At 46.4% G+C, this 21,109-nt stretch overlaps 1 protein-coding gene across 3 annotated transcripts in view; it reads right to left on the reverse strand.

The window, feature by feature from the left end:
- LOC139048144 (mitotic checkpoint serine/threonine-protein kinase BUB1-like) overlaps positions 1–21,109 on the reverse strand; it is a 373,386-nt gene that overhangs the window by 145,868 nt on the left and 206,409 nt on the right. For all 3 annotated transcript variants that reach the window (XM_070522664.1, XM_070522663.1, XM_070522665.1), the window contains 2 exons: positions 10,925–11,152; positions 9,891–10,062 (listed from right to left, as the gene is read on the reverse strand). In XM_070522664.1, the coding sequence (XP_070378765.1) occupies positions 9,891–10,062; positions 10,925–11,152 (400 nt within the window). The remainder of the gene's footprint in view (positions 1–9,890; positions 10,063–10,924; positions 11,153–21,109) is intronic.

A 21,109-nucleotide genomic window follows, 5' to 3' on the forward strand; every position in this document is an offset into this window, starting at 1 on the left:
GCTGGGTGCCCAAGTAGTCCGGCAGCATCGGCAGTCAGTTTTCCTTATTTCAAGACATAATTTATCTGTACCGTGTTGTCGCTTCGGCTAAAGAGGTACGAGCGAAAAGGTATTTTGTTTCCCTAGTGACGCAGATCAGCGGGTGAAGTCGAAACATGCAATTCCGCAACAGGAAGCTGGCGGCTTTACCTTAGACTCTCAACACGTCATAGTGTGCAAAAAAGATTTTGACACCATGGACGTTTTTCGAAGCAATAAGTTCATTGCGAAAGGTGACGCTCTGTCCTTGTCTGGCACCGTTCCTTGGCTGTTCAAAGGGCTACTGGTGTACTGGGCACCACGGCAGAAATTGTGCATTTTTTTCTCAGATGCCGTCTGCACTTCTTCACAAAAGAAAAGAAACTTGCAGAGGCAAGTAAGCATGCAGCATGCTCAGCCGGTGGGGGCAAGAAAGTGATCAGCTGAATTGCTTCCTTAACGTTTCAGCCATGCAAGCAAGCAGCAGTTTCTTTTTCACTGCTTTTTCTCAATGCAATAGATAATCGTAAAAAAATGCATTTGTCTCTTTTCATTTGCTATTATGTCAACCATGTTAATTTTTCTATTTTTAAACTACTTCATTAGAACTACTTCGTAGCTGCCGTTTTTTGAGATGCTTTCCATTATATGTATTTTGCATTCCTGCCTTGTTTACCGTAATTTCTTTTTTTTTTCGCAACCAGTGTCATATTGACAAACATATGTAATGGAATGTGCCATTATACTGAAGCTTGTGATGCAATGGGCATTAATGTCTCCTCAGCTTGACACTTATAGGGATATCTGCCCTATGTTATGTGGTTCACATTCAGAATAAATCGGCAGTGTAGCAGTGTCATGATCCTGAACATGTGTGCTTATTTTTGTTTAGACATGAAACACAGCTTCGTTTCAGTTAATCAAGACTCCAGAGTGCAGTCTTCATTATGCAATCTCATGCCATGCAAGCGTAGTCCATCCAAGCAACACACACTGTCATTATGAAGCATGCCAGATTGGAGTGGAGGTGATAGCGGGACTCGTCCCAGAAGGCAAGATATTTGTGAAAGCACAACCAACGCGAGAATTGGAGCTGCATGGGTGGCCTTGCGTAGCTGTGCAAGGTGAAGTGAGACGTGCTCTCGCTCATGCAATGCCTACACAACATGAACTTGTCAAGGTTACATGTTGGAAATGAACAGACGGTGGTAGAAACTCGGAGTTAAGGCTAGGTTAGAGATCAGCGCATATTCACGCGACACACAGACGGAAGCTTCGTCGTTCCCGCTTTGAAATGTTGCCGACGGTCTTTGCGATAGGTTGCAGCAGAGTGAAGTTAGCTTTTAGAAACTGTAAACATGGGAAATCTAGTAGCTTTTCTGTTTTGTAATCCGACAGCAGCAAACTCGCAAGGTGTAGACGGTCTCATTACAAATAGCTAGCGAGAGCGGCGCTGCTTCAAGTCTCGCTACGAGGCTTAAATGCGCGAGTACTTGGCGAGTTTCTTGGGCCTTGCCTAGAGTCACAAGCCCAAGCAAACGACCTATTTTAAATAAATAATCTCATGCTCCTCTGCCTGAGATAACTGCGCTGCAATGACGCACACATTCAATATTGCTGTTCCAGCCGAGTGCGGTGCATGCAGACACGGAATACCCCTACACTAACGGCAGCAACCCTAGCGGCAGTTTCTGCCCCTGTACAAAACTGCGGGCAGAGTTTCGTGACCAGAAAAGCATTCAAGGACTCTGCGAGTGCTGAGTGCTAACCCTCGTTATGTAAGAACGAGAAGAAAGGGGTTAACCAAGGGGCCCGATTTTTATTGATCATATCATGAGAAGTCAACAAAGACACCAAGAAAAACAGATGAAATTACTTGTACTTACTAACTGATATGAAGAAATGATAAATTAATGGCAACGAAAGTGTATGAAACACAGAAAGATCATTTACGCGTGATGCCTGTGACAGAAAGTATGTTCCACACCCCCCACCATGGTTTGTGAGTGGTGGTGCTGGCTAACACTCCCAAGGTTAGTTCTAGTAGAAACACAAATACCCAAGAAAGTGGAAGGGGAAACTGCACCACAGTTGCTCAATTGGCTAGAGCATCACACGCGTAATGCGAAGACGCGGGATCAAGTTGTGTGGCAAGTTGTTTTTTCATCCACTTTCATTGCCGTTAGTTTATCATTTGTTTATTTCAATTAGTAAGTAGACGTAATTTCCCCTGTGTTTTTCTTGGCGTCTTTGTTGGCTTCTCATGATATGACCAAGAGAAAAATAGCAGCTTAGATTATCCTCCAATGTATGGGGCACAGCCAATTATAGTGAAATCCTGCTACAGTGTAACCTCATTAAACCTCAGTTGGCCGGAGCTTGGAAAAAGCATGTATTAAACGGTAGTACTGCTAAACCGAAATAGTGTGAGATCAGCCAACTACCTGTCAAAAACGGAACTCGGAGAGAGTGCGATGAAAGGGCAAAAAACATGCAGTATTTATTCATTTTGCACCACAAAAGTTTGTTATATTCATTTGATGCCACGGCAGCCTAGGAGCAATGAGCTTAAGGAACTCCCTTAAGCTCAGCAAACACTCGCATGAGGCCGACGTAAGGCTGGCCTGAATCGCTCGTGCTGTCGCTTTCTGTGTTGTCCTCATCACTGTCGTTAGGCGACCCTTCCCCAACAGAGGCAACAATGATGAAAAGACTAACTTCAAAACGTTGAACCTCGTAGCCGACATCTTTTCGCAGTCCCAGCAGCACTGCCAAGCCTCTTCTCCTTCGCATTCCAAATGCCACTACGGTAGCGCCGATTTTGTGCCACATTCGGCAGCACAAACAATTTCCAATTTTTATTTTACGCTGAGCACCCGGTTTTTGTCCAAGCCTTGGCATGATGCAAGTCCTAGCTTGCACAACGCCACAGCTCAGGCCGCCACTAGCCATCCACAATGCTATCAGGCTCGGCACCAAAATGATGTTGATGTTAGTGCGGCTTCACCCTTCCAAGAGCCTTCTGTGTCCGTGCTTGGAGGCCATTCTGATTTCTGAGGCTTGTTCTGCCTTGCCGACCTACCGCCGTGATTGCACTAGGAAAAGTGCAAACACTAAGTGTTAACAAATACGTACGCAATAAAGCTGGTACGGTTTATGCGAATGCAAAACATGTTATCTTCAATGCCCGCTGAGTTGGGGACTTCACTTTACTATGTTTAAAGCGAAACTGCTGTTTAAGCGGGTACAGTTTAACGAGGTTTTACTTAATTCAAAATTGCTTAATTCAAATTGATGGATAATTCGAACTGGTATGTTGTGCCCGGAGGGGTCACGTGTATTTAAGTAGAAAAAGATCCCGTATATTTGAACTGTGATAACCACAGAATGGTTATTTTGAAGAAAATTTCTTGCACTTGTAGACCCTTTTGGCCAAACCAAAGGCAAATACCCCTGTTTGACGTATCACTAGACACCACAATCATGCATACCATAGAAATTTAGCACTTCAGCCTTGCAGTACATTAGTGCATTCGCCACCGTGCATTCAGCCTCTTTCTACAAAACCTTGGCAGCCAAAGAGTTGACCTAGCCTAGCGAGAAAAAAAGTTTAGTTTCTGTTTTGATATGTTGTCAATGTCTCCTCAATACCAGAAGTAGCAACGCCTAGTTGACAGTGACAGCAGACTGCGCCCAACCAACAGTACAAGCCGAGTTGCAAATTGTAAATTGTAGGGCCAGTTCTGCGTACCCTTCCTTCCATTCTTATCTTATGTCTTAAATTGTGGCAGCCTCAGCTGACTTCCTTCACTGCTTTAATGAATTTTTGTTGGCTGCAATCATAAGTAGCACCACCCTGAACATCTCTCTCGTGAAGACGACTGTGGCTCACAGCTAAAGCCCCTGTAAGATGGCAACTTATACGAAGTAAAAACTCGTCGATTGAAATTTCACAGGTTCACTCACTAAGTACGAATTAAACAAAATTTGAACTAAGAAAAGTGATAAACAGAAGGCTATATTTGATGAAAGAAGTGGGAACACCTCTGTAAGCATCACCTTTATTTATGAAAATATTCATGAGCATTTTCTTTTTCTTTTTTTTTTCTCTTAATCTGATCACTGTAAGCTTATGTTCAAGAGCTTGAGTGTATCGAAAAGCATCTTCCACATCCTCTTCAAAATTAAACAACAGCTGTGCACGATTCGATTCAGTCCTCCCATCACCTGTGATAACGAAGGCCGTGTTGACGCTTCCTCATCCGCGTCATCTTCCCCTGCGTCGTCATTGCCGACTACTTGAACGATGTCATAGGCTGTGGTGGCAGCGCTTAGCATGGCACAGCTGTTGGCAAATAGGTAGCCTGAAGTCGATGTCACCCAACACTTCCAGTAAAGAGTTTAGATATTGTATATGCTCGCACAATGTACTCACTCGCGTATTTAACACAACCCCCCCTTTGTCAATCAAGAAGGGTATTTTTTTATTTTTTTCACATAATGATCGCACCCTGGACTTGCTGCCATGAAGTAGGAGACACGGTACGATTCGGCATCTGATATGGCGTCCAGCTGGTGCAATTGTGTCCGATGCCTTGTTTGAGGCTGAATTACACCTTGCCTCCTAGTTTTATTGCAATAGCAATTGTATGAATGCTCCAGATGCATTTTTGCCGTCTTCATCACCATGCACCGCATGATGTAGGTGCAAGTGAAAGCGTGCAAGGGAAGCAGGCGATCGCGGCTCAATCTCGTGCGCCGTCTTTGCTCGCACAAAAGGTGCCGAGGGGGAGGGGAGGGAAGGACGGCGGCGTCGCACTCTGGCAGCAACTGCGTTTGCACAACAGAGCCCAAGGGCTGCCGACAATCGCAGCTCAATCTCTTGTGTACAACGGAGGAAAGCAGGAAGAAAATACGTCTTCCGTCGCGCCTTATACGACTTATTGTGGCAACCAGCAACTTCGCATTGCATGGCTGCGGCGCGCCCTATCTTCAAAGCGATCTGCATTGGGGGCTGAGTTGATGGCGGCTCATACCTTTGTGTTTGCTGCGTTCTTGCCGCTCAGTTTGCGTTGAAGCGAATGATTGAAAGTTTATACGGCCAATAAAACTACAACCCTTACTTTGTGTAGCTGTCTACACATTTGGAATCGCAATCGATGGTTCGCATTTCGGGCGAAACTGACTTTTTTAGAGGTGGCCGCGCAAAAGAAAAATCTTTCAAAATTTTTGCCTCGTATAATGAACGCACCCCAAGTTTGTTTTACTTATTTTATTAATGCAATCAGGTTCACTTTTAACAGACAGCACTACAACCGACTATCAGCTACAGTGGACGAAATTAACAGCAATTTTTTTCAAAATCAGGCGTATAAAACGTACTTTCGCACGGGCTGACAACTGACCTGCGAGGGTCAGCCAACAATCGCAGTATGACGCGTGCAGTAGAGGAAGGCAGGGCAGAAACACGCTGCCTTCAAGGCGAGAGAGAGGGGCTTCTACTCTGGCGGCTGCTGCTTACGGCGAGGCCTCCGTATCTTGAAAGCCATCTTTAGACATTTTGTTTGCATTGAAGCGAGAGACAGTGCACAGGTCAATTTGCTCGCTGCTGATGCCGCACTTATCTTGCTGAATTTGCTATCACAATTGATGCTTCGCCCCTCACGTGAAATTGCGACTTTTTTGTTTCTTTTTTTACTTTGGAAGTTCATCACTCACTCTTTGCAACAGATTTAATAGATACTGTGATGAAAGTTTCGGAAGTGAGCCGTTTCAGATAGTACGGACTTCGGATAAAACGGATGTTTTTTGTCGAATTGTCAGGGTTGTTGTAATGAGTCGACTGTACTGTCCTAGGTCACGTGCACCTTGCACCTTTTCTTGTTCACATGAGATCTAGCGGACGGAAAATGTATACAATCAAAGTCTGCAGCAGGAAACGGTGGCAGATTTCGGTTATCGCCTACTAAAAGCGGGCGCTACGGTTCCGACGGCACCATGCACTGTGAGACAAATAGGCGAAGATGCTTATTGCAATAGGATTGGTGGTGATAGCTGTGAATGCCATGTGCGACGACCCCGGAGATTTGGTGGTACTGAAACTAGCAATTGGGTGCATGCCGGCGTTTTCATGCGAGGCGGGCAGCCGAGTATTGCGGTGAAGCTGCCATGGCAAGGACTTATATACAGTCGCCGACCAATTTTTCGGACTCCTAAAATTCGGACATGCTCGATTATTCGGTCTGCTTCGCGGCACCACCATTCTCCCCATAGACCATAATGTATAACAACTGCCGAAAGTTCGGACAACTTGCGACCTCTCATCTGATTTTTCGGACACTCCTTGAGCCAACTCGATCGAGAGCACCATGCATCGACTCTGACCGGTGCGTGGTTCGACTAGCTGAGCGCCATTTCTGTTTTTGGATTTGTCGCCTTCTAATGTGCTCCCTACTGACGCCAAAAATATTCTGCGGGGACCTGCGCAGCACTTGCATTGCGATTCCGGACACCGTCTCATTTGACACTTTCACAGGTGCTGACACTGCTGTACTGACATGCACAGAACTCGATGACGGCAAGATCACTTGTCAGGTTTCTGCTGCACTGCCGGACGATGACTCCGAGTCGGAAGATGAAGCACCATGTGCTACACTGCCGTCGCATGCGGAGCGTGTACAAGCAGTGACTGTGCTTTCAGCCGCTTATAGTAACCGTACAACCCCCTCTGAGATTCAGGCTTATCTGATTGCGCATAAACCGAACAGCGTGCAACGGCGCGGCGCATTCACGATTTTTTCAAGCCTACTGCCGAGCCCGAATAAGTGTGTGAAAATAAAAGATTTCTTTCTTTTTCTCTTTTTTTTCTTAATCTGCTTTTTCGGACACCTGTTTATTCGGACATTTCCGCAGTCCCCGTGAAGCCCGAATAAACGGACGGCAACTGTATACTGTTATCGATTGCACACGCCTCACTCGCAGTTTACTATCTGCGAGTGCAATACGATCGCAGTTTGGAGACATACTGGATGTTGGTGCTGAAAAATCATGTGTTCCGGCAACGTATGAACCGGTAAAAAATTAGCAAAACTCTATGGGTCACTTTTTGAGCACGTAACGGGAACGCATCAATGAAGTTTGATTATCCAGGCTTATTAGCAGTTACACCACAGGTGCCACAGAGCAGGTGTAAAACTGGCAACAGATATCTCATGCACCGGATGACGGTTTTTAAAGTTTTTCGATTCAATCTGCGCAAGACACGTTGTGAACATCATTTTCATGAACGCAATTTCAGAGGCTTCCGTGTTTGCAGAAATTTTAATTGGGTCCACGATTTGCCCTCTAAGGTTCCCTAAATAAAAAACTTTACATTTTCGGCTTGCCTACTGGGGCAGCAAAATCCTGATTTTGTGTGGTGTGGCCCTGCAGGAAATAGCGTAGCTCGAGTGCAAATCTGAGCGATGATCGCAGTTGTCATTAGATATTTGTGACCACGAAGTTTCACGAAAGCAAGCAGGTCGTTTGTCGGCGTGTCACACTATCATCCCGGTAAGCGGACGTGCTGCACATACAAAATAGATTTAGAACATCGCACGCACGACGCTTGCCCATTAATCGACTCAGATGCAGCAGTAAGGCACAAAATCGAGTGCTAAAATGCATAACAAAACTGATGAGCTACACGCTGAGCAGGCTGAGCAGCATTCGTTCAGCGTGGCTTTTCTTCACGACTGCCCCCGTGAAGTGAGCACCACTTCAAATCATTTTTAGCTGGTCTACATATATGCAAACGCGCAGCACTTTTCAAAAACATTCGTAATATGTTTTATAACACAAAATGGTCTTCATTTTCTTGAGGCCATGTTACGATGCACCACAACACGCACCCACACTCCAAGGATGCCGATGATGAAACGGATTGCTTAAGCTTGAATTCTAGGGCTAAATGCTAGTCAACGCACAACTATAGCTGTGTGGTTACCACTGAACATGCACATTCTGCTAAATTTGCCAGCTTCATTCGAAATTGGTGTTTTTCCACAGATTGGCGCAGCTCGATGGTTTTGCATTAGACGGTGCAAGTGGCACAGACCTTCCATGCCTTCATAACCACTGAGGTACCAATTTCCGATTTAAAGCAACTGGGGCGAAAATTCCCTGCTATTTTCCCAGATTCTTCAAGAACACACAAATTTCCTGAAAACTGCAGGTTTTCCTGGTTCGCCCTGATGGTGGACACCCTGGCTATGATTGCAAGAGACATGCGACTGCTCGGTCTAACAAGGACGCCAAGGACAATATAGGGGACATTACTTGTACTTACCGATTGAATTAAAGAAGTGATAAATTAATGGCAATGAAAGTGTATGAAAAAAACTTGCTGCAGGTGAAGAACGATCCCACGTCTTCGCATTACATGTGCGATGCTCTTACGAACTGAGCTGCTGCGGCGCAGTTTTCTTATCCCCTTTCTCAGGTATTTATGTGTTACTACTAGGACGACCCTTGGGAGTGTTAGCGAGCACACCACTCACAAACCTTGGCGGCGGATGTGGAACATCCTTTCTGCTGCAGGTGTCACGAGTACGTTATCTTTTTGGGTGAAGGCAACTGGTTCCCTACCTGCAGCAAGTTATTTGATCCACTTTCATTGCCATTACTTTATAATTTCTTTAATTCAATCAGTAAGTACAAGTAATTTCCCCTATGAGCACTCGGAAACCGGCACGTATGAAGAACCACTTGTACACGGCCATGCGTACGCTTCGGGCGCGACGGGCACTGCGTTGCGAGTTTGGCCACTGTAGCCCTAATCGTGCCGAGAGTGCTCCTCGGAACCTTGCACGCAGCGGGGACATCCGACTTCTCATCGCATTCGACCCAATTTACGATTTTGAGCTTCACGACGAAAGGCGAATTCTGCCGCTTCATCACGACAACACTGCGGGAGAAGGCGCACAAGGCGCAAACGCAATGAACCAGAAAAGCAGCGAAACAACTCGCACTTTCACCATCTTGAACGACAAGAGCACAAGAGCCTCTGATTAGCTGTATGAGCAAGCAGTGCGGGCGGGCCAGCATCATTTATTGTAGAGGGGTGTCGACAGCTCGCCCGACGCAGCGTGGTCACAGTAGGGAGAGCGGTTCGATGGAGCCATGCCACCGGGTTTTCCCACTACCGCGAGGGAAAGCCAACTTCTGGGGGCACTTTTCCGTCGCCTGACATTCGATATATCGGGGGTCACTGCTATTTTTGTTTGATGCAAGTGTAATTTTTGCTATGTATACTCATTGTAACTATACCGTAACCAGAAATTGTTCTATATATAGAATAATTCGATGTAAACGGGTTCGATATAGTTGGGTTCGACTGTATTGCCAACATGGCGATAAACTATCTTCCATCTCCGAATTTCAAATTCAACACAATTTTTTTTTCAAATTCAAATTTGTTTATACCGATTGCCCAATAATACAGAAGATGTAGTGGTCCCTTCCTTGCAAGAGAAATCTATCGGCAACTGTACTTATTTGCATAAGGCATAGAATCAATATATGACAAAATTTCAATAAATGAGGCAAACTGACAAATTTTACTAAGTTACATAAAGGTTTACTTGTACCATTATTTTTCTTGTAGGTACTTTTTTGCAATCTTGTGCAGTGCTGTGTTACGAGACCTTCAAGAATTTCAGAAACAATTTAGTATTAGTAAAACATAACATCTGTAATATATTAGAATGAGCCCAAACTTGTACAAAAGATTTGGGAGCAACAATACTCGCTGCACCTAATTCAGAAGAGCTTTGCTTAGTCCCTCTGTAGTGGCACATGTCTGTGCTGACACGTCGGCATTTGAGAGTGGTCACCTGTTCTCATCATTGACGCCGTCTATCAGAGCACCCGTCGGTGGAGGTTGGGCACTGCAGGAGAGCCCCCCAGTGTGGGTGGGCTCGCAGAACACCTCAAAAGGCGTAGCTGCAACACCTACAACAGCACCTTCAAGAGTGGTCTCTGTTTGTGCCTCGTCCTCTGCATTACCTGAAAGCACGAATGCAGATGTTGCTAGGTCATCACAAAAAGCTGGAACACACAATGCTGTACCATACATGCAGACGTGTTGCATTCATAATTAACCCTAATTATAACAGTGAGTGTATGTTTGGAACTCCTCATTACGTAACACAAGTAGTGAAGAAAGGCACACATAGGCACACACATAGGCACGGCATCGATGGGCACAGCCATCGATGCCGTGCAAGTCGGGCAGCTCTGGTTGCTGCTGGCACCATGGGCTGCTTTCTGCCCATGTTCACCGCTTGAGCGGTGTTATTAAAAACCCTCCTTAGCAATTTGTGGAGGTGCTGGGTAGCATACTGTCTTGTAACTCCAAAGCTGGGTGCTACCCACTACTGCGATGATGCCCGATAAAGCCTACGTAGCAAGGTACACCACAGTCTCTTCCAACGGTCATTGTTTCGAGTGTGCTGTGCCAGTATGACCCAGCCATCATTAGCAGCACCTATAACTACAACAGGGAGGTTTGGTCATTGCACAAAATAACAAGTGGAACAGGGCCACCAAGTCACACAACGTGCTGTTTTTAAAAGGAAACTAAAGAGAATTACTAAATCAGTTTGAAATAATAAAGATAAAACTGATAAATTTAAGGATTCTGTTGAAAAAAGTCCTTGAGAGAAAGGTGACTTGGCGCAGTGCTTGCGAGCTCCACACGCCTCGCACAACGGGAAATTTGGCCAAGACGTTTATAGCAGCGTATGCTATCCGCGGACTGTATCAACAAGCCTAAGTGGTGGTTAAGGACCCCATCAGCAGTACATGAGGCGTTTAAAGGACACGTGAAAGAATAGCCCATGAAAATTGTGCCCGTGCACGGACGCACTTGCTGCTGCTGCTGCTGCTGCTGCTTCCACCGTGCGATCTTGTTGGCTCAGTGATGGCTGATCCAGGCGTGATTGTGCCAAGGTGCAGTTCCAGAGGCTGCGCACGACGTTCGACACATCAGCTGTGCGTAGGCTCGTGCCACTCTGGGTGCTTTCAGCACTCGCAGCCCCTCCCGCCTGGTGAACACTCGGGGTGCCGGGTGGTGCTTCCTCAGGTTGGCCAAGGGCTGCAAAGGACAAGCATTAAAGGTGCCAGTTGCAGTGGTTTGAGGCAAGTTGGTGTTTCAAGTAGGTGGCAAAGCATATTGCAAGAGCAGCCCTGCATCTTGCACCGGTGAAAAGTGGACACTTCACAGTGTAGTATCCCGGTGGCATTCAGCATGCTTTGATGCCACTAGCATCGAAAACAGATTATGCTCCATCTCACACTGAAGCCGCCACTAGCATCGAAAACAGATTATGCCCCATCTCACACTGAAGCCTCTCAACCATAACACAACATGTACCAGCTTGACTGGCGGGCAGCACACCAGCTAGCAGTTCAGGTCCACTTAAGGAAGAGCACCCAGCTTGCGTCTTTGCCAAACAAAAAAATGCTCGCTCACTGACAGGTATGTTAACCAAACTTTCATATAGCCTTGCCCTGGGCCTTTCCTCTCCTTCGTGTCGCTCACTCATTGCACACTTGTGCACATGCTCTGCAGCAAAACTTGGCCACTGCACTCCTGCAGGCCATGGTCAGCATGCTGAGGTATGCAGGGTTTTCAGAGCTCGTGATGTCAGCAACGTGATGTAGCAGACATATTCGGCTGCTGCCTTGCACACCGGAAACTAAACTATATCCGTGCCTTAAAGTAACAAGCTTGCTGCAGGATTTTTAGCCTATGTCTCGTCAATATCCTTCAAGCTTAAGTCCCACATGTCAGTAATGACATAGCACACACAGAGGCACGATCGGAGATCGTGTTCGAAACGCGTATTCAGTTTGCGTTCAGTTTTGCCTCGCACGCCTGGCCTAGGCTGCACCAACGTTGGCAGCAGCAGCACCCGTCGGCGCAGCCTAGGCCAGGCATGCGAGGCAAAACTGTACACAAACTGAATGTGCCTTTCGAACAATGATCTCTGATCGCGCCCCAGGTTTTTCTTTGGAGGTTATCACTAAAGTGCCAGTCGTGGCTTGGTACAGTGCTGTCGAATGCACTTTGAATCATCTTCGTGTTTCTACAGGTTTTCTATGACAAGGGTTTCCCGTCACTACATTGCTTAAAAAAGTGCACACCTGGACATTAATGGGTCCCCGAAACAGTTCTGTGAGCAAATTCTGTAGGTGCACAAGGTACATCTACAGTAAGACATTCGCACCACAAGTGAAGTGTCTCGTTAGGAGAGCTACGGGCAACTACAAGTTACCCTCCTCCATAGCCATGTTTTTTCTCTACTCGTTCGCTGTGCAATCAAGGCTAAGCTCCCCCTTCACTGGCTCTGCGTCATGATATGACGTCATGTCATCAACTTCCAGTTGTCTTGGAGCCAGCGTGAAAAGCCTCTTCAACTTCTCTGCCAGCCGCTTGGCCGTTGATCCCCAGTGAGCTATCCAAGCAGCATGCGTTGTGAACGTTCTGTTCCCACTCCAGTTCCAAGTTTCAACTGCCGCTTGGGTACCGACCCAGAGCTTGAGAAGTGGTTGCACCGGTTGAGCGAAGAGATTGGTTTCGATAGGGATACTATTTTTCCCAAACCGGAGCTCCACGTTGACAACAGAATCAACGATTTGCCACTACCAGGCTCACCGGGTTCCCTTGATGACAACAATAATCGTCGGTAAGCGTAAATATGAAAACTGACTATCTCTATTCGATACGCAGTATTGTACTTGTAGTAATCCTTGCCGCAAAGTGGTGGCGGGAAATACATAGATGCTGACGCCGATCGAATGCCGACGACCCTGAAGCCACTCCAATTGACATGTGCTAATCATTAAATTTACAGCACACAACGCAACAGGGGCAATTCATGGTGCTCACGAAATGAAACATTGAGACAAACACTGACTGCAGCTCATGTCATACAGAGCCCAAACACAGGCAGACAACACTTGCTGTGTGCCAGAAGTGCTCAAATGTAGGGATAAACTGTTGTGTATTCTTTGTTACTTTCTCTTTAGAGATACAAATTAACCAACACCTCAACTAATACGAACAACATTCGTTTAGCAAAAACTTGCTAAAAATGACCGATGATGTGACATGGTTTCCAAATCTGATAGCTCGCCCGAATGATGACACGTGCCCTTTCTACGTAGTAGGGGATGGGGTGGCTGGAAACTCAGGGAACCGGCACCACTGTAATTACTCCATAGTGTAATAGTTGCTGTATAGTGTCTTAGTTATTTGACGCAATGCCATAGTTACTGTAGCTTCTTAGTTGCTGCATAGTATAGTTGGCCCAGTGTGTCACATAATATCATAGTTACTGCTTAATGTAGTTAGTTGACACCGAGTATCATAGTTACTGCATAGTGTCATAATGTAGCGCCCCAATACAGGAGGTATTCAGAGACCTGGAGTGGGAAGAATGGGGGATAAAAGTTGATGGAGAATACCTTAGCAACTTGCGATTCGCTGATGATATTGCCTTGCTTAGTAACTCGGGGGACCAACTGCAATGCATGCTCCCTGACCTGGAGAGGCAAAGCAGAAGGGTGGGTTTGAAAATTAATGTGCAGAAAACTAAAGTAATGTTTAACAGTCTCGGAAGAGAACAGCAGTTTACGACAGGTAGTGAGGCACTGCAAATGGTAAGGGAATACATCTACTTAGGACAGCTAGTGACGACGGATCCGAATCATGAGACTGAAATAACCAGAAGAATAAGAATGGGCTGGGGTGCGTTTGGCAGGCATTCTCAAATCATGAACAGCAGGTTGCCATTATCCCTCAAGAGAAAAGTGTATAATAGCTGTGTCTTACCAGTACTCAACTACGGGACAGAAACCTGGAGGCTTACGAAAAGGTTTCTACTCAAATCGAGGACGACGCAACGAGCTATGGAAAGAAGAATGATAGGTGTAACGTTAAGGGATAAGAAAAGAGCAGATTGGGTGAGGGAACAAACGCGAGTTAATGACATCTTAGTTGAAATCAAGAAAAAGAAATGGGCATGGGCAGGACATGTAATGAGGAGGGAAGATAACCGATGGTCATTAAGGGTTACGGACTGGATCCCAAGGGAAGGGAAGCGTAGCAGAGGGCGGCAGAAAGTTAGGTGGGCGGATGAGATTAAGAAGTTTGCAGGGACGACATGGCAACAATTATCACATGATCGGGGTTGTTGGAGAAGTATGGGAGAGGCCTTTGCCCTGCAGTGGGCGTAACCAGGCTGATGATGATGATGATGATGATGATGATGATGATGATGAGTGTCATAATTAGTTGATGCAATGTCATAGTTACTGTAGTTTCTTGGTTACTGCATAGTGTCGTAGTTAGTCGAAGTGTCAGAGTTACCATAATGTCATAGGTACTGCTTAGTGTCGTAGTTACTTTAGTGTCAGAAATACAGCATCGTAGTTAGTTGATGCAGTGTCATAGTTACTGGTGTATAAGTGCTGCATAGTGTCACAAATGGCAAAGAGTGTCATAGCTATGGCAGTCACACAGTTAGTTGTGAACAGTATCTACTCACATTTTTAGAACTTTATAATAAATTGCATGCTTAATGCGGAGAGCTCAAATGTATCGCTGATTAGAAGGACCTACCCTAAAAAAATTAAATTACGAGGTTTTACATGCCAAAAAAAAACACTTTCTGATTATGAGGCACGACATAGTGGAGGACTCCAGAAATTTGGACCACCTGGGGTTCCTTAAGGTGCACCTAAATCTATGTACACGGATGTTTTCGCATTTCACCCCAACCGAAATGTGGCGGCCGCTGCCGAGATTCGATCCAGCAATCTCGTGCCCAACACCATAGCCACTGAGCAACCACAGCGGGTCAAAAAGACCTACCCTAGCAACTCGGTAAGTTTGTACAAAATAATCGAAATCGTTTCAGCGTCCCTTCAATAAAAGCACTTACGCATCATTTGTGCCCAATGTTTATTCCATTATGCGACAGTTGTCGACTTGGAGCGAGCGCACAGTGTGTATAGAATGAAATCAAGAAAAGAAAAAAGTATTAACCTGATTATCAGAAAACCTGACACTAAGTTTAACGCTCATAAATTTTGTGCACGAAGACCAGTCACTGCACATGCCCAGGATTCCATTCTCATTGCACGACAAGAATGTCGCTAGCTGTCAGAAACTTTGGTAACCAGGAATCGAGATGTATAGTACAGTCTACATTTATTAAAGGGAAGACCAAGTTAGTATGCCAGCGATCGTTACGGTTCAGTTTGTGTATGAAGGTCTGCAAATTATCTTTTTTACCAATGGAATGTCCGTTGAGAATAGAATCTGTTCCCTCTGAAGCTGAGGAAATAGCGAAATTAAGTTGTCCTGAAGACCAATAAAGCTTTCAGTCGAATAGTGGACTATCCTGCACATGATTCATGGCAATCTTCGGTTGCTTACAAAGTTTTGCTTTCAAGTTCGTCTTTTGGAGCAGGTTTATGAAAGTAATTGAAAAGGTTAGTACATGGAGAGAGAGAGAGAGCAAAGACAGGAAAGGCAGGGAGGTCAACCAGACGAGCACCCGGTTTGCTACCACACTGGTGGTGGAGGAAAGGAGAATAGAAAGAGGAAAAAAGGGTGAGAGTAAGCACTGAGTGCCTATGGAGCACTATAACCAGTCTCTCAAGCCAGTGCACTTCAAGTATTGTACCAGTGCATGAATCACTTCTTGTGCCAGTGATGGGTGTGGCCACAGTCCGAGTATCGTTGACTTGGTGAAAGGTCTAGAGTCCAGTCGGTGTAAAGTTGCCCGCAGAGAAAGGCGTACATCGTAGGGAGGGCAGGTAGCCAATAGGTGCTCGATGGTTTTCTCGCATCTACAGGAGTCGCACACTGGGCTCTCGGCCATTCCCAAATGATAGGAGTAGGCGTTCGTGAACGCCACTCCCAGCCACAAGTGGCACAGCAAGGTTGTTTCGCCGCAGGAAAGGCTAGATGGTAGTTGTAGCCGTAGCGTGGGGTCCAGTTTATGTAATCGGCAATTGAAGGCACTTGAACTCCAGAGATCTTGTGACTTTTTGCGTGCAAGTAGGCAAAGTTCCCTAGCAGCGTCCGACCTCGCCAAAGGTGTTGGACGTGTCTGGGTATCTTCGTGGGCAGACCGGGCAGCCTTGTCAGCAAGATGTTGCCAATGATGCCACAATGAGCAGGAATCCATTGAAAGATAATGTTGTGCCCTCTTTCCAGAGCATGGTGGTGCACTTCCCTGATGTCAGATATCATCTGCTTGTAAGTTCTATGATGTAATGCAGACTTGATACCGTGAAGTGCTGCCTTAGAATCGCAAAATACGACCCATTTCTCTGTTGGCTCTTTGCTGACGTACGTCACAGCGGCATGGAGAGCTGCAAGTTCTGCCGACGTAGATGCAGTCATGTGTGACAATTTTAATCTAACCATAGCCTGTTTAGCTGGAACGACAAATGCGGCAGTTAGTCGGTAAGTGAGGTCTAACCGTCAGTATACCGTATTTACTCGAATCTAACATGCACCTTTTTTCCGGTAAAATGGGTCAAAAAATTGCTTGCGCATTAGAATCGAGTACGACACTAAATCCGCGTTAGCGTATCTCTATCGGCATTCAAAATATGGCCGCCTCGTACGCGCTTTTAGCCTAGCTGCCGTAGCTTCCTCCATGTACATACCTCCATGTTGTACGTGTACCCAGGCACTGGTGTAACCTAGTCTACCGCCTGTCTTGTTTTCTGCATTTATTCAGCCAGCATGGAAGCGGGGACTGCGAAGACACGCCGAGTCCACCATGATTCCGCATTTAAAAGTGAAGTTATGATGTGTGTGGAGACTGAGGGAAATCGGGCCGCATCACGGGTGTTTGGAGTTCCCAAAACTTGCGTGCGGGACTGGCGCATACAGAAGGAGAATATTTTTGCCGGCAAAGCAACAAGGAAGGGTTTAAGTGGACCGAAGCAGGGACGCTTTGCTGAAATAAAAGAGCTGCTCGCAGAATACATGCAAGAGCAGCAAGCGGCACAGCGGCCTGTGACAACCGATCTGCTCAAAGTACAGGAAATGCAATTAGCTCTTCAGAAAGAGCTAATGCGGACAGACTTCAAAGCGAGCAGGTGCTGGCTATGAAATTTTATGAAAAGAAAAGGCTTTTCTCTTTAAAGGCGGACAGGGATGTGCCAAAAATTGCCCGAAGAATATGAACAAAAATTGCACAGTTTTCAGCAGTACGTTTTGAAGTTGCGCCATAGAAACGGCTACCACTTCGGACAGATTGGAAATGCCGATCAGATGCCGCTCTACTTTAACATGCCTGCCACCACAACCATTGAAAAGAAGGGGGTGAAGGAAGTGCGCGTTTTGTCTTCTGGCCACGAAAAAACTAATTCTTTTGCAAACAGTGCGAATAACAGGACACAGAAAGAGGCACATGACAGTGTCGACACAGCATAACGCCACAGCGCCTGTGTTGTGTGTGCCTTTGTGTCCTGTTAATTGCACTGTTTGCAAAAGAATGTGTTCGTACCAACAAGTCCAGCTAGCCACTATTTTGAAGAAAAAAAAAAACTGGTCACCGCAATGCTTTGTTGCACTGCAGATGGGCACAAGCTGCCCCATAGCTTATCTTCAGAAGAAAGACGCTCCTGAAAGGAATCGTGTTTCCGAGTGGCATAATTGTATGCGCAAATGAAAAATGACCATGGATTTGGCCACTAACTGGATTAATAACGTTTGGCGAAAGCGACTCGGCGGTAGTTTGGGGCTGCGTGGGATGCTTGTGCTCAACGCGTTCAGGTGCCACCTTGACCAGCGCATCAAGGACAAGCTGGCTGCATGCAACACCAACCTTGTCGTGCTACCCGGCGGCATGACATCGCAGCTCCAGCCACTCAATGTTTGTTTGAACACGTCAGCGAAAGATACAATTCGGGCGCTCTACACCGAATGGCTTCTCAGTGGCTTCCACAAATTCACGCCCGCCAATAAAAGGAAGCGTGCCTTGCAGCATGACTTTGCTGGATGTGTGAAACATGCGTGGTGCACGATCCATAGACGGCACCAAGGATCAAATGCTTTGGTCTGTTGATAGTGATGAGGAGTTGTCTGGTAGTGAAGACGAGCAATATCTATTGCACCACGTGAGTCGTGTCGGCGCAGTGAAAATCTTGGCGGCAAGGTACGCCGCTTCCATTTGTGCTTTATTCATCACAACTTTAGTGTACAGTCAATGACTGAATTTTCGGACGGCCAAATTTTCGGAGCCTGATACTTCGCACGTCTTCGCGGCACCGCCACGAGCCCCATAGAATCAATGCATAAGGACATCTGAAGTTTCGAACGCTCGAACCCACCACCGTCCTATTTTCCGGACTTTTTGACACGACGGAAGGTCCTTTGGCTCCTCGCGCAGCGCCCTTGCGCAGGAAATCGACTTGCAGCCGAAGCCCATCACAACTTTGAACCACAACTTTGAGCTTTGAACCACAACTAGCCAAATCTAACCGTCACGCACCGATTTGGTCTGGCCACGCTGGCTCTGTTCATCGCTGCACTTCCGCTTCCACCTCCGGCGGAGTTTCCGGAGCGGTGCCATTTCATCTGTTTACGTAGGCCACGTTTTGGCTAGCGTGGTGTGTGGTTGTACTGTTGTGTCAAGTGTGCTCTGCGGCGCTAGGCCTAGGTGCTTCGACGCGCGTCTGCGAATTCCACTGTTCGCAACTTCAGGATTTCGCTTGCCTTCGAAGGCCCCACTCCGTCTTCGTCGTCCTCGCCGACGGCATCGAAGTGCGGAAAGCAGTACCGTCGGTTTACGATGGAGAAGAAAGCCGCCATTATTAAGCAAGTCATGAGCGGCCCATCACAGGCTGACGTGAGCAAGGAGTTCGGCATGGAGCAAGGAGTCAGGTTGTGGGGGATTCAGAAGACTCCGATGTTGTGTGGGGCCTGATGTGGGATTCTCACACCGTACTCTTGGGACAAAGGAACGACAACACAGTAGTGCAAACAATCACAAGGGCATTTATTGCACCTTTCATACATCAATGCCTGCTAGCCGAGTTGCTATCCACAAAACATGCCGATGGGCGCGCGACAAATCTAGAAGTCCGACTCACCGCGTCCTCGCGAGCGAATATGTTCGCTCCATGCTGGATCCCAATGCCTGGTCGTTCGCGTGTATGGTCACGCGAATCGTGGCGCGTTCGAAGGTGGCCACGCGAGACGGTCTCGCCGAAGCATCGGTCGGCGCGCAGCACGGCAAGTCCGTCCCGCTCGCTTCCCGAACCCAAAGAGAGCAAGCGCCTTCCTTTCGGCGCCCAAGTAACCTCGCGGCGTTAGCAGCGCAACACTCGCGCCATCTCTCGGACTGCGCTTCAACCACATCGACCGCGCTGACGTCACGCAGGCCACGCGGCGAAGCGGGACCACAGGAGACGCGCTATGCGGGAAAAACATCAGGGGAGGTGCGAGGGTCGCGCATCCCCACAGTTGAAAATGAGGAGCCAATGCCTGCGCCGCCTACAAGCACTGAGTTGACGCGAGCACTGTTGACTCTCATCGGTGTACAGTGCTGACATGACCCTTGCTCAGATCGAAGTGAATATGATCGCATGCAACCGGAACGCCGTCCAAACAACAATCAACAAGTTCTTCAAGCTACTGCAGCAATGAAACCGGCTGCCTGACAATGCACATGTACATAAACTGGCAGTCGGCTGCATGCGGAGTTTTTGAATGCATTTTTTATAGCCAGTTCACTGATGCTTTGGCAGGGTTTCAGAAACCTGATACTTCGCCCTTTACCTCTAGATCCGAGAAAAAAAGAAAAAAAAATGCGTTTTTAGCATGCATTCATTTTTTCAGACTGCCTAAATTTTCTGACGTTTTTAAGTTCCCTAGAGGGTCCGAAAAATCAGTCGTTGACTGTATATGGAATAAATCTGTTTTTTTCCAAATGAGAGAAAACAGGATTTCTATATGAAAGCACGAGGTGTGCGGTATTGTACTCTTTTTTTTTTTTTTGGTCATGGAAAACTAATGAATGTTACAAACGAGGTTATTTTTTTTTTGTCACGGTAAACAGGTGCGAGTTACAATCGAGGGCGCGTTAGAATAGAGTAAATACGGTATATATGTATGCGGTCTTGATTTGTCTGGTGCAGTAATAGGAGCATAAGTTGCTTCAGAGTCGGCAATGGATGATTGGCCCTCTTTGTAATTCCAGGGATAGCAAAATTCACTTGAGGCTGTCACAGGCACCACAGGAGAGATAAAGGATTCGCCGCCGGTGTAAAAGATGATGGTATGCACTCTTGATGAGCGCTAATCACTCTTGAAAAAATCGCTTGAGGTCTCTCGGCTGGTAGGGAGACCACCCAAGCCATTTTTATGCTTCTGTGAATTTCCTTTTCATGGTCATGGTTCCCTGTGATTAGTTGACCTAGGTAAACGTACTCCTTCACAGACTCTAGAGGCCGACTGACAATTCTAACTCTTGTTCCTTTGTCCAGCTATTTATCATTATCTTTGTCTTCTGCATATTAATCTTCAACCCCACTCTTACAATCTCTCTGTTAAGGTCCTCAATCATTTGTTGTAACTCATCTGCATTGCTGCTGAATGGAACAATGTCATCGGCAAACCGAAGGTTGTTGAGAAATTCGCCGTCGATCTTTACTTCTAAGCCTTCCCAGTTTAATAGCATGAACACTTCTTCCAAGCACGCAGTGAATAGCATTGGAGAGATTGTCTCCCTGTCTGACCCCTTTCTTTATAGGTATCTTCCTGCTTTTCTTGTGTACAATTAAGGTAGCTGTAGAACCTCTGTAGATATTTTCAAAGGCATTTACGTAAACGTTCTGTAATGCTGCTATGACTGACGGTATCTCTACTGAATCAAATGCCTTTTCGTAAGCTATAAAAGCCATATAGAAAGGCTTATTGTACTCTGTGGATTTCTCAATAACCTGATTGATGACATGGATGTGATCCATAGTAAAGTATCCCTTCCTGAAGCCAGCCTGTTCCCTTGGTTGACTAAAG

Source organism: Dermacentor albipictus, chromosome 7 (assembly GCF_038994185.2).
Source record: "Dermacentor albipictus isolate Rhodes 1998 colony chromosome 7, USDA_Dalb.pri_finalv2, whole genome shotgun sequence".
In the NCBI taxonomy this organism is placed as follows: domain Eukaryota; kingdom Metazoa; phylum Arthropoda; class Arachnida; order Ixodida; family Ixodidae; genus Dermacentor; species Dermacentor albipictus.